At 42.0% G+C, this 13046-nt stretch overlaps 1 protein-coding gene across 1 annotated transcript in view; it reads left to right on the forward strand.

Moving 5' to 3' along the window:
- mlf1 (myeloid leukemia factor 1) overlaps nucleotides 1-13046 on the forward strand; it is a 97428-nt gene that overhangs the window by 44801 nt on the left and 39581 nt on the right. The window contains exons 3-4 of the mRNA XM_038816554.1: nucleotides 1307-1393; nucleotides 1552-1680. Of these exons, the coding sequence (XP_038672482.1) occupies nucleotides 1307-1393; nucleotides 1552-1680 (216 nt within the window). The remainder of the gene's footprint in view (nucleotides 1-1306; nucleotides 1394-1551; nucleotides 1681-13046) is intronic.

Below are 13046 nucleotides of genomic sequence, written 5' to 3' on the forward strand. Positions count from 1 at the left end.
TTATCACTGTAAAATGCCCTTGATAAAATGACACTTTGTTGAATTATGTGTAACGGTGTGCGTTTAATGGTGTACTGTACATATTTAATTCTGAATGACTTCACTGACCTGGGAAATTAAGTTAATATTTGTGAAATATCAAATTTGCAAGTTGATTTTTAAAAATGTAGGATTTTTGCTTCTACCTCCTCCCATGTGTAAAATTACAATTTATGAAGTGGATGATAATCAGTGCATTTTACTTCCTGGTTGGCGATCTGTGAGATATCTTTGATATGATTGGTTGCTTAGCATGCTTGATAATATCCTGTTGGCAGACATGTCCAAGTTCATTTAACCTGATGCCATATTTTAATATTGGTAATCCATGACACAGCGATGACAGATAGGTCATCAGCGAGCACCACCTGGACCAATATTTAACTGTAACTGAAAATGTATTATTTAGCAGTTAATGAATAGGTTTCTCAGTTCTGTATTCTGACCTTTTTGAAGCTGTGGGAAATGAAGTAATGTCACACGATACTTTAAAGAAAGTGAGGTTAAAGTACCTTGTCATAGCAAAATGTTTTGTCTTTTAGTAAACATTACATTGTACAATGCCTGCATACTGCATAAAAATGTAAGGTAGCCAGAGTTCTTGCATTAGCTACAGTGTCATGGCTGTCATGTTCAAGGGAGGCTGGAACAATTTAGCTTATCTTGAACCATGAATAATACAGGACTATGAAAAGCAGAAGTGAACATTAAAAGGTAAGTGGCAACCTCACTACCATCTGAACATTGATGGAGAAGCACAGTATAGACGTGGACTTCCTGAAAGTAAAATGTCAACAATAACAAGTGGTTAACTTCATTGAATGGTGGAAAGGGAGTGATTTGGAAAGAGATGATACTCTTACTGGGAGATGTGGGTATGAGAACTGTGCTCCACATGAGAAAATGAGAACCTAACAGTTCAGTGGGCAGACAAAGACATTACAACATTTTGTTTGGCCACTGGGATTGTCAGAGAAGGTAGTGAAGCTCACCGGTACTTCATGGATTACATAACATGATCTTCATTGCAGGTTCAGAGATGGACAAATGCTAGCCTAGCCAGCAAAGCCCACTTCCCGTGAACAAATATTTTTAAAAGGTGCAGCGCTGTTTGGAAGTTGTAACCTCTTACTGTTACAAATGCTTAAAAATTGAACTGTTCACAATTCACTGCTTCATTATAGTATTAGAAGTATGTTGTTTTTATTTTTTTTAAATAATGATTTCTATGTTTAATTTCTGATTTGTATTTGCTATACTATGATAGGGTTATTCCTGGACAGAACCATTCAACAGGATGAGCACAATGATGGAACAAATCAGAAAAGAAATGCTTGACACACAGAACAAAAATGTAGGCATGCCCAAAGGCAAATTCTTATTTTCCACACTTATAAGTGTTTTTTTTGTATTGCCAAAACATTAAACATATCGGCTAATCTTCTTGAATTTTTGAAAATGCTTTGCCAATCTGCAGCAGCTTTCTTTTCTGAGGAGGTTTTTATTTTTTAGGTTGGCCGAAATGGAGATCCCACTGGTCAGTCTATGAACAGCTCCACTGTAATGACCTATGCAAAAATAGGGAATGAGCCTCCCAAAGTATTTCAAGCTTCCAGTCATGTACACAGTGTCCCTGGTGGAGTAAGTATTCTGAATTCTTAATAGGCTTAAAGTATTTTTATCTGATGTAAGATTTAGGAGGTTCACTTTTTTGCATAACCCCTCAATTGCAAATCACATCAAGTTCTAGAGACTTAACCAAATGTCAAGAGCGCTTTAAATAATGAATTCAGAAAGTTTATTAACCATGAAAAAGTTAACAAGTCAGAAAGATAAAAAGCAAAGTATCAACAGTAAGAGGAGAAAGCTTAACTTTAACAATTGAACACAGCTCTTACCACCCTTCCCAGACCAAGTCGTGAAGTGACAGCATCAGAAATAGCTCTCAGCACCTTCCCATAAATATCACTGTCTTCCCACATCTCTCTGCCTCTACCTCATAAACATCTCTCTCTCTCTCCTCTCTCTCTCTATCTCACTCTTGCTACCCACATCTTTCTCTTTACATCTCTCTGTCTCTGCCTCTGCCTGTCCTTACCCAAAATGGCATCTCGAGACCCCTTTTTATATCTTACAAATTGAAAGTCCACCTCAGCCAATTGTTTGAAATATAGCCAATTGAGCTATAACTTGTCAATGATTAAATATGAATTAGCCCATTGACTTTTGGCTAATTACGCACGTTTATCTCAGTTTTAAGACAATGCTCCTTTTCAAACAATATCTGTTATCTTGAGGTAGATTTGAGTGTCAAGCAATAATTGCTCAATGTAGTTTTCTGATATTTGGAGTTGGGGGTCCCTTCAACAAAGACTTATTCAGTCCTCCCAGTCAAGGTTAATATTCATGTCATCTCTTTATTCTGCGGCCTGAGAAACACACATTAATCTTTCTCTCACAGCATTTTAAAACTCTGTATTAATAATCAAGTGTTAGTATGCTTATAATTATAAGTTATAAACATTTGTGTTCCAACCTTTCTTAACATATTGATTAATAATTTAGTTATTCTTTAATTGTCTCAGTTAAAGCTCTCTACTTAACTAATCTGGCTGATTTCCAATAATGCTGGTTCAGTTTTTATTAAAATAGCTTCTGTAAATTTTAGCAGAAAATGCTTCAGAAAATATTAATTCAAACTACAAAATGATATTCACACTAACACCTGTGATTTTCAAACTACCAACAGTCCCCATTTTGAGGATGAAGTATATACTGTCAATATATATTGATCCTTCACTATTCAGTTTATCTCATGGGCTTCTCTTGGACATCATAAATAACTTCCTGCCCAAGCAAACGATACAAGTTTGTAGCCCCCTGGTGAGGACTATCAAGTTTTTAAAAATTCAGTTATGGGATGTGGGGCATCGCTGGCCAGGCCAGCATTTATTGCCCATCCCTAGTTGCCCTTCACAAGGTGATGATGAGTTGCCTTCTTGAACCGCTGCAGTCCTTGAGGTGTAGGTACACCCACTGTGCTGTTAGGGAGGAGTTCCATGATGTTGCCCCAGTGACAGTGAATGAACCGCGATATATTTCCAAGTCAGGGCGGCGAGTAATTTGAAGGAGAACCTCCAGGTGGTGGGGTTCCCAGGTATGTGCTCTTGTACTAGTATTAGTATGGCTAGTCCAGTTCAGTTTCTGATTAATAGTGACCCACAGGATGTTGATTGTGGAAGATTCAGCAATGGCAATGCCATTGAATGTCAAGCGGTGGTGGCTAGATCCTCTCTTGTAGGAGATGGTCATTGCCTGGCACCTGTGTGGCATGAGTGTAACTTGCAGCCCAAGCCTGGATATTGTCCAGGTCTTGCTGCATTTGGACATGGACTGTTTCACTATCTGAGGAGTTATGAATGGTGCTGAACATTGTGCAGTCATCCGCAAACATCCCCCACTTCTGACCTTCTGATGGAAGGGAGAACACTGATGAAGCATCTGAAGATGGATGTACCTAGGCCACTACCAAAGGATGAACAGAACCACAATTATGCTTATCATTTGTATGAACACAAAGGTAGTGGAAATAACTCCTAACCAGGGGTTTTTGCTTTCAGTAACAATATACAGTCATGCCACAATAGTTACATTAACACCTAGTGAAATTGCCAAGATTGGTTCAGTTAGATTTTCTCTCAAGAGGTAGAGTTGGTTCCCAGCCTTCATTCCTGCTTGTTGAATATTAATCTTGAGGAAAAGGTTCAGGCAGCTGTGTATATCAGGGTGTGGAGTATCAGGATATATATTTGTAACAAAACAAAGTGTAGCATTTACTTTTTCACAGTTTTTAACTGATAAGTGTGGTACCATTTCGGTTCTCTGTCTTTTACTTGTCTTTCATGGTGGTAACATGGCCCATTGAGTGGGGTAATCTATATACAACGTTTCAATTTTAAGTTTCCGTTCCATCTCTCCGCCACTCTAGAAGACATGGATGGTGGTTGATGTAAAGTTTGTGTGTGATTTCAAGCAATTTTTTCATTTAATTTTTCAGATGAAATCTGGCCCTTGGTAACTATCTATCTGCATTGATTGTCCCCACCTACATATTACCTTAAATCATTAAAATTCCTTACAAAGATTTTGCTAGTTCAAAGTTATTTATATATCGTTACTGGTGTCTCAACTACCAAATCAAATGAAGTTAACTTAAGATCCTCCAGCTCTTTTTGTTTAAAACCAATTTGTGGATATTTGTTACTCCATATCATTACTTTCTCACCTTCATTTGGCCAGTCCAAAATTCATTTTCCTTTGACTCACTTGCCAACTATCACAGTATATAATGCCATTTTTATTGTTTTAAAGAACGTTTCTCTGCGGAGTAAATGGCAGTGCCTCAATGATTTAAGGATGTTGTCTCGCTCTACTAACCTCACTGACCATTTCATACCATTTGCCAAGTAGTTGCACATGACTGTGACTGTTTTTCAGTGCATTCAACTAAGTACCTCCTGATCTTTTGAACCAGCCCATTTTTGAACTGATTTCCTTCATATTTTATTGGTTACTTCCACATGTAATAACCCTCACGAAACGCACGGGGAAAACCCAATTGATCTCCCTGTGGGGCTCATGGAATATGGGTTTCTCCGCTAATGGAGGCCCATCAAATTGAACGCATAGAAGCAACCCTTAAAAGCCAGCCTGGATTGGGAGTGACGGGATTGATAGTCCCGATTGGGATCTATGTGCTGTATGCCGCGATGCTGCCTATTCTTTTGGCTGAAAATAGACTGCCATTTTGATTCATCTCCTCGAGTCTCCTGAGCTTTTAGAACATGTAACATATCTGCAAACCTGTGCAGTATGTCAGTATCATGCCGACACATTCTTGACTCTCGGGTTATCTTTGCATCTTTGCAAAAGACGAACGGCTGAAACGGAGGTGATCGCGAGACGACACCACAGCGAAAACCGTCCGGGAGAAGCAAGCGACAACACCAACACCAGATCCATTCGCATATTGCCCTCTGTAATTGTTCTGTAATTGTTTCCCCGGTGCCCAAATGTATATGTACCCCTCCCAGTTTCCCCCCCCCCCCACAATCAGATGCCTACATATGTGCTAAAAACAATACTGCCAATTGTACAGAGCTGCTGTTGTTGAGCCAGCACATAATACCCTGCCAGTTATTTTATTCTAACTTTTTTTTTGTTTGTTAGTGCTTGTTTTGTTTTTTGTGCATGTTCCCTTCTCTATGTATATATACATGTATTCGGGCAGCACGGTGGCACAGTGGTTAGCATTGCTGCCTACGGCGCTGAGGATCCGGGTTCGAATCCCGGCCCTGGGTCACTGTTCGTGTGGAGTTTGCACATTCTCCCCGTGTCTGCGTGGGTTTCGCCCCCACAACCCAAAAGATGTGCAGGTTAGGTGAATTGGCCACACTAAATTGCCCCTTAATTGGAAAAAATAATTGGGTACTCTAAATTTAAAAAAATATATATATATACATGTATTCTATTTTGTGTACATAACGGTAAATATACTTTATTCAAAAAGCCAATAAAAAACATTTATTTTTAAAAAATCTTTGCAAAAGACCTTGAAGTCTTTGTTCATCTCTCCATGTGTAGCCGCAATGCTTCAGATAGTGGCCAGATTATCAATTTCAGATCTCTCAGAAAAAAATTCCGAGGCAAGAATACAAATACCTCCAAGAGGAATCTTAATTTATCTATTCTCATCTACATTTTCCTTTCACCAGAATTTACATTAATCGCAAATTGGCATATTGAACTGCACCAAATGTGAATTATTCCAATTCCTATTTGATTTATTAATTTTTTCCTCACTCTGTTTCCTCATACTATTTTACACATGCAGTTGGTATTCCCACTTACCTTGGGATCCAGCTCCACTATCAATCTCGGTTAGCAGCTGAATGCATTCCCATCAGTGACCATCTTTCCCATTGGCACTGCTGAGACCAGAGAGCTGGCAGCCACTTGATTGATCAGTCGTTCCTGAAGGCAGGACTTCCTCCTCTGAATCTTCCAATGGCATCAACCAATTTATTGTCCTATCATGAAAAGCAGAACTGCTAAGTTGATCTTACCTGAGAAGCATATGGTACATTGCAGTTGGCCACAGCATCTCTTGATTCTTGTTAGGTTCATGGATGTAAGCAGAGGATAAGGTGGATCCAGTCTTGATTGTGATGTTGCCCATCGTTAAACATGAACTTGTTTTAAATCATTACCTGACCCTTGTTCTTTGTTGATGTCTTGATCGACTGTACCACACAAAGCAGCATGAAGATTCTAAAACTTGAGCACATCTGGCAGCATAGTGGTTAGCACAGTTACTTCACAATGCCAGGGATCCATGTTTGGGTCCTGGCTTGTGCAGAGTCTGCCCCCCCCCCCCAACCCAGTGATGACAGAATTACTTGCTATCTACTTGTAGCTCGATTGCAATAAATTGCAACTGATGAACTCAGTATCATTGAGCCCTTTATACAGAGTTGTCTATCCATTGTGATTTCTTTGTGAATAATTATTAATTTTAGTGTAACCTGCTGGATCAGATGCTGGAAAATGGGATTTAAATGAGTGGCTGGTTTATTTTTCTCCTTTTGGCCGGCACAGACACAATGGGCTGAATGACCTCTTTCTGGTCTGTCACTTTCCTGTGGTTGTGTATGCATGCACAGCAGTTAACCAGGCTAGCTGTCAGGCAATTAACCTGCTACAAAAATATAAAACTAAAGGACCTGCATGGTTGACATCCAAAGATCTGCTGCCCTGTAGGAATGAGGGCTTTAGATTCCTGGAACATTGACATTGTCCTACACAGGCTAGACAGGTTGCACATGAATCGAGCTGGGATCCATTTCCTTGTGTGGTGATTTGTTAGTGCTATTGGGAAGGATTTAAATTAACTTGGCAGGGGTGTATGAACAAAGGGCTAATATTGGAGAAGGAAAGCAAGGCGCACAGAGATACGACAAATGCCCAATACACAAGAATAGGAAATAGGTGAGAGTAAGAGGGAATGGAATGTTGTCTAAAATGAATTTACTGTGCATGTTATGAGGAGATTGGAGAGGTTGGGACTGATCTCCTTGGAGAGAAGAAGGCTGAGAGGAGATTTTGTAGAGATGTTCAAAGTTATGAGTGGGCTAGACAGAGTAAATAGAGAGAAACTGTTCCCCCTCGTAAAAGGATCAAGAAGAAGAGGGCACAGATTTAAGGTAATTTACAAAAGCAGCAAATATAGTGTGAGAAAAAACTTGGTCTACAATGCACTGCATGGAACTGTGACGGAGGAAGTTCCAATCAAGACATTCAAGAGGACAAAAGATCATTACTTGTATTGAAACAATGTGCAGAGGTATGGGGAAAAGACAGGAGAAAGGCACTAAGCCAGAATGCTTATTTGGAGAGTCAGTGTAGACATGATGTACCAAATGACCTCGGCTGTAACCATTCTGTCATTCTATGTATGTGAATGCATTAAGTGTGGCAAGTAAGATTGGTGGGCTGATAGTTCTATATCAAATAAGTGCAGGACTGGGTAGTAAATATTCATAGATGTAAGATGTTCAGGAAGGATAGAGAAAGAAAGGAAGGCTAGCAGTACTAATTCATGAGAATGTTACAGTGCTGGAGATGGAGAATGCCCTGTAGGGAACAAGGACAGAATCTATTTGGTTAGAGCTATGAAAAAGCAATCAAAAGATCATTACATTACAGGATATTTTATCATCCATCAATCAGTGGGAAAGATGTAGGGCGGGATTTACTAGCTGTTAATGCCGTGGGAAATTCCAATCCCATGCTGGTGCACAGTTTTCCCAGTGACTTGGAGTGCAGTCAACGGGAAACCCCATTGACAACAGCGGGACTGGTAAACCCCGCTGCCAGCCACCACCTCCGCCAAAAAACATGTGGAGCAACTGTGCAAGGAAATTATAGAGATGCAAGAATACTAAAGTAGTTGGGATGGATTACTTAATAATATAGACGGGATCATAATTGTATAGAGGGCAGAAGGAGGCACGATTTTGTGAAACACTGGTGGCTATCAACGCAAGGTGAACGCACAAGCTTGGCCACCAAAATCCGTTTGAACATATGCACGTATCCGCGCAGGCCCAGAAAATGAATTGTCATTTGCAGGGAACCGTGCAGGAACCTGAAAGCGTCACCCAGTTTTTGAGCACCATGGTGGACGGCAGTCCAGGCACATTCTTCTTGCAGTTTTCGGGGATGGGGTGAGGCGGAATCCACGCAGTTCCAGATTACAATCTCCATTTCCTGTGTGTGCAGCTCTGGGGCTTCTTCCAAGTGACATGTCTGCTTTAAGGAGAAGAGCTCTGGAGTGGGAGATTCTCAAACTGTGGGGAGTCCACACCCCAACTCACTGCCCACCGCGGGGATCGGAAACTGGGTAAACGTTTTCATGATCCGAATAAACTCCAAACAGAAGAAGCCCCGGAGCTGCAAACACAGGATATGATTAGCAGAGGGATTGAATTTAAGAGCCGTGAGGTGATGATGCAGCTGTACAAAACCTTGGTACGGCCACATTTGGAGTACTGTGCGCAGTTCTGGTCGCCTCATTTTAGGAAGGATGTGGAAGCTTTGGAAAAGGTGCAAAGGAGATTTACCAGGATGTTGCCTAGAATGGAGAGTAGGTCTTCCGAGGAAAGGTTGAGGGTGCTAGGCTTTTTCTCATTAGAACGGAGAAGGATGAGGGGCGACTTGATAGAGGTTTATAAGATGATCAGGGGAATAGATAGAGTAGACAATCAGAGACATTTTCCCTGGGTGGAACAAACCATTACAAGGGGACATAAATTTAAGGTGAATGGTGGAAGATATAGGGGGATGTCAGAGGTAGGTTCTTTACCCAGAGGGTAGTGGGGGCATGGAATGCACTGCCTGTGGAAGTAGTTGAGTCGGAAACATTAGGGACCTTCAAGCGGCTATTGGATAGGTACATGGATTACGGTAGAATAATGGAGTGTAGATTAATTTGTTCTTAAGGGCAGCACAGTAGCATTGTGGATAGCACAATTGCTTCACAGCTCCAGGGTCCCAGGTTTGATTCCGGCTTGGGTCACTGTCTGTACGGAGTCTGCACATCCTCCACTTGTGTGCGTGGGTTTCCTCCGGGTGCTCCGGTTTCCTCCCACGGTCCAAAGATGTGCAGGTTAGGTGGATTGGCCATGACACATTGCCCTTAGTGTCCAAAATTGCCTTTAGTGTTGGGTGGGGTTACTGGGTTATGGGGATAGGGTGCAGGTGTTGACCTCGGGTAGGGTGCTCTTTCTAAGAGCCGGTGCAGACTCGATGGGCGAATGGCCTCCTTCTGCACTGTAAATTCTATGATAATCTATGATTAATCTTGGACAAAGGTTCGGCACAACATCGTGGGCCAAAGGGCCTGTTCTGTGCTGTATTTTTCTATGTTCTATGTTCTATGAAGGTCAAAATCTAGAATTGCCGCAGTCAATGAGTTGATCAGAAACCTCCGCTCTTTTCCCATCCCAATCCCCAGATTTATTCCTCCCCTCCGCCCCACCTATTATGACAGATGAGGTTATATTAATCACAATCTTTAATAATTGGTATATATTTGCTGCCTACTCAGTTACTTGCAGTGATGTCACAGAGCAAAACAGGATAGCTGTGCGTACACGGCATTGGCAGTAAATGCAGCCTTTGTGAAATGTGTTCATTGTTATGTTTTAGTGTGTTGCAATGATTGAGTCAGTGCACCAAAGAACATCAAGTTTGTGACTAGTTAAAGATTTATTAAATTACAATAACGTGGGTAGAAAACAATACTAATACTACAAACAAGGTGAAAATTGTTAACTAGAATACGAGAGCTAATATAAAACATGACAATCCACGATGTCTCCTCACCCAGATTCCCCAAAGCTGCAGTGTCGCATGGTGTAGTTCTACTGCCACCTGCTGGTTGGAGGTCTAACATATTAACATGCAGAATTGCTCATGCATATCATTACATCCCCTTTCCTTTAGATTTTAATAAAAATATAATATGCATCATTTCAACTAATTATGCATATGCATAGCATAACAATTCAGAGTATTTACAATTACGGTGTCCACTACAGATTCAGTCTGTCAGGCTTCTTTCAATGTCTCGTTGACCTAAGCTTTTGTTGATCTGCCGAATCTGCTTGACATTCTTGTGACTCTGAAGATGCCTCTGTTGGAATTGCATTACTCTGTGCATGTTCAGGTTGTACACTTGATTCTTGTTCAGGTTGCATTGGTTTCGATAGATAGAGGTTTTCACACACATCATCTGCTGACACTGAAGTAACAGGTTGCTCAATTTTTAACAAAGCTCTTCTGTTTCTCCTGAGTACCTGCCCTCGCTCTGTGATGACTGTGTAGGATCTTGGACCTATGTCCTATATCACCTTTGCACACTTTGACCAGCCATCAGGATCTCCAGCCATGCAATATTATTGTGTTCTAAAGGTTGTAGAGACCTGGTTGACCTCTCATAGTATCTCTTCTGCTTCCTCTTTTGAGACTGCAATTGATGTTTTATTTTGTGATTTGCTTGTTGATTTGAAAGACATGGCAATGGTGTTCTTATCTTCCTGTTCATCAGTAATTGTGATGGTGACAGACACCATTACTCAAAGGTGATGCTCGATAACAGCAATGACAGATATGGATCATCCTGACTGTTCATCAATTTTTCAAGTAATTGTTTTACTATTTGCACACCTTTCTCTGCCTTTCCATTTGACTGTGGATATAAAGGACTGGATGCGACATGCTTGAAGCCGTACTTCTGTGCAAATTCTTGACAACTGAAACAGGACCATTCTCACTCATGACAATCTGTGGAATGCCATGACGAGCAAAGATAGCTTTAGTATGCTTGATGACACACCTGGCTGACAAGCTGGATAACTGAGCCACTTCAGAAAAATTGGAAAAGATATCCATGACCAGTAAATACTCTTTCCCTTTGAAATAAAACAAGTCCATCCCTACTTTTTGCCATGGAAGTGTCATTATGTCGCCCATCTGCATTGGTTCTTTAATTTGTCTAAATTGGCATTTTTGACATTTCACGCATTTCTCTACCTTTGACTATCCTTGTTGATCCCTGGCCAATATAACGTGTCTCGTGTTCTCCTTTTACACTTTTCTATTATGAGGTGGCCCTCATGAATGCTTTTATAAAATTTTGGCTCGCAGAGACTACGGTTTTATTATCCTTTGTTACCTTAGTAGGAGTCCATTAGCCACACTTAGTTCTGCTCTAATGCTGTGGTACTTTAAACATGTCCCTTTTGGCCATCCCTCATTGAGATTCTTGATTAGGAGCGCTGTACAGTTCCTTATAATAATCCCTAAATGCATCATTTATCTTCCCTGGCCGCAGTCTGCATCTTCAATATTTCCCTGTAGGTGGCCTGCCTCGGCAGCTGATGCGCTGACATTCGACTCGCGTTCTCTCCGTATTCGTACTGCACCCCTCTGTGCAGCTGACCTGCCACCTTCCCCGTTGTCAGCCTACCAAATTGTCCCTGTAATTTTTTCCTCCTCGCCAATCCCTCCATGGTGGGCACCCTTGAGTACTCCCTATCTACCTCCACTATCTCGTTCATTAGCCATTCATATACCTCGGCATTTACCTCGTTCATACATCTATCTGCATGAACCTTGAACATGATAATTTCCCCTCAGACCACCGCTTTTAACGCTTCCCAAAAAGCGGCCACCGAGACATCCCGATTTTGGTTCAATTCTACGTAATCTTTAATCACAGCCCACACTTTGTCACAAAAACCTCTGTCTGCCAACAAGTCCAAATCGAGCCTCCACCCCGGCGTCTGTTCCCGTCCCGATCCAAGCCTAATCTCCAGCCAATGGGGCGCATGGTCCAAGATTACTATCCCTGCGTACACTACCCTCTCTACCCCGACCAACATCTCTTGTCTCACACACAAAAGTAAATTCTGGAATATACCTTGTACGCATGCGAAAAAAGGAATATTCCCTTTCCCCTGTGTTCTTGAAGTGCCATGGGTCCACCATACCCATCTTTTCCATAAATCCATCCAGCTCCTTTGCCATTCGTATCCTACCATTGACCTGGGGCTCATCTATCTAACCTCGGCTCTAGGACACAATTAAAATCTCCTCCCATAATCAACTGGTGCATTGTCAAGACCAGGATTGCTGCCAGCAACCCTCTCATAAAACCTAAATCATTCCAATTTGGTGCATACACATTCACCAACACCACTGGCGTCCCTTCTAATACCCCCCACACAATCACATATCTCCCACCCAGGTCCCTCACTTCCACCGCGCTCACAAACCCCGTTTTCTTCCTCATCAAAATTGCCACTCCCCATGACTTTGAATCAAACCCCAAGTGGAAAACCTGACCCGCCCACCCCTTCCTTAGCCTAACCTGGTCCTTCACGCGGAGGTGTGTCTCCTGCAGAAAGACCACTCCGCTTTTAAGCTTCTAAGGTGCACAAAGACCCGAGATCTTTTGACCGGTCCATTGAGCCCTGCACATTCTACGTTATCAGCCTTACCGGCGGCTCACACCTCCATTCCCTTTACAGTCTGCCATCACTAGTCTTTCAGCACTACCCCGTTAATTTCACCCTATGTCTGGCCCATCCAAGATGGCCCCTTTCCCCTCTTTCTTCTCTAATCTCACCTCGTCATGTCACCTTCCCTTCCCCCACCCACACCCCACCCTCCCCCCACAGCCACTTCTCTCAGCCTTCTCCCCCACCTCACTTCTGTTCACCAGCATTGCCTGACAGCATGGCAGCTCCTGCCCAAAGGCTTCTCCCACTGACCCTCCCACCCCCACCCCTCCCTACCCTCGCCTCTTTGCTCTGTGAAGAAGGCTCCCTGCTAACCTCCCCCTCTCCCACCCAAACAAAGACTCATTTTGAACCACAGGTTAC

This window comes from Scyliorhinus canicula, chromosome 13 (assembly GCF_902713615.1).
Source record: "Scyliorhinus canicula chromosome 13, sScyCan1.1, whole genome shotgun sequence".
Classification (NCBI taxonomy): Eukaryota; Metazoa; Chordata; class Chondrichthyes; order Carcharhiniformes; family Scyliorhinidae; genus Scyliorhinus; species Scyliorhinus canicula.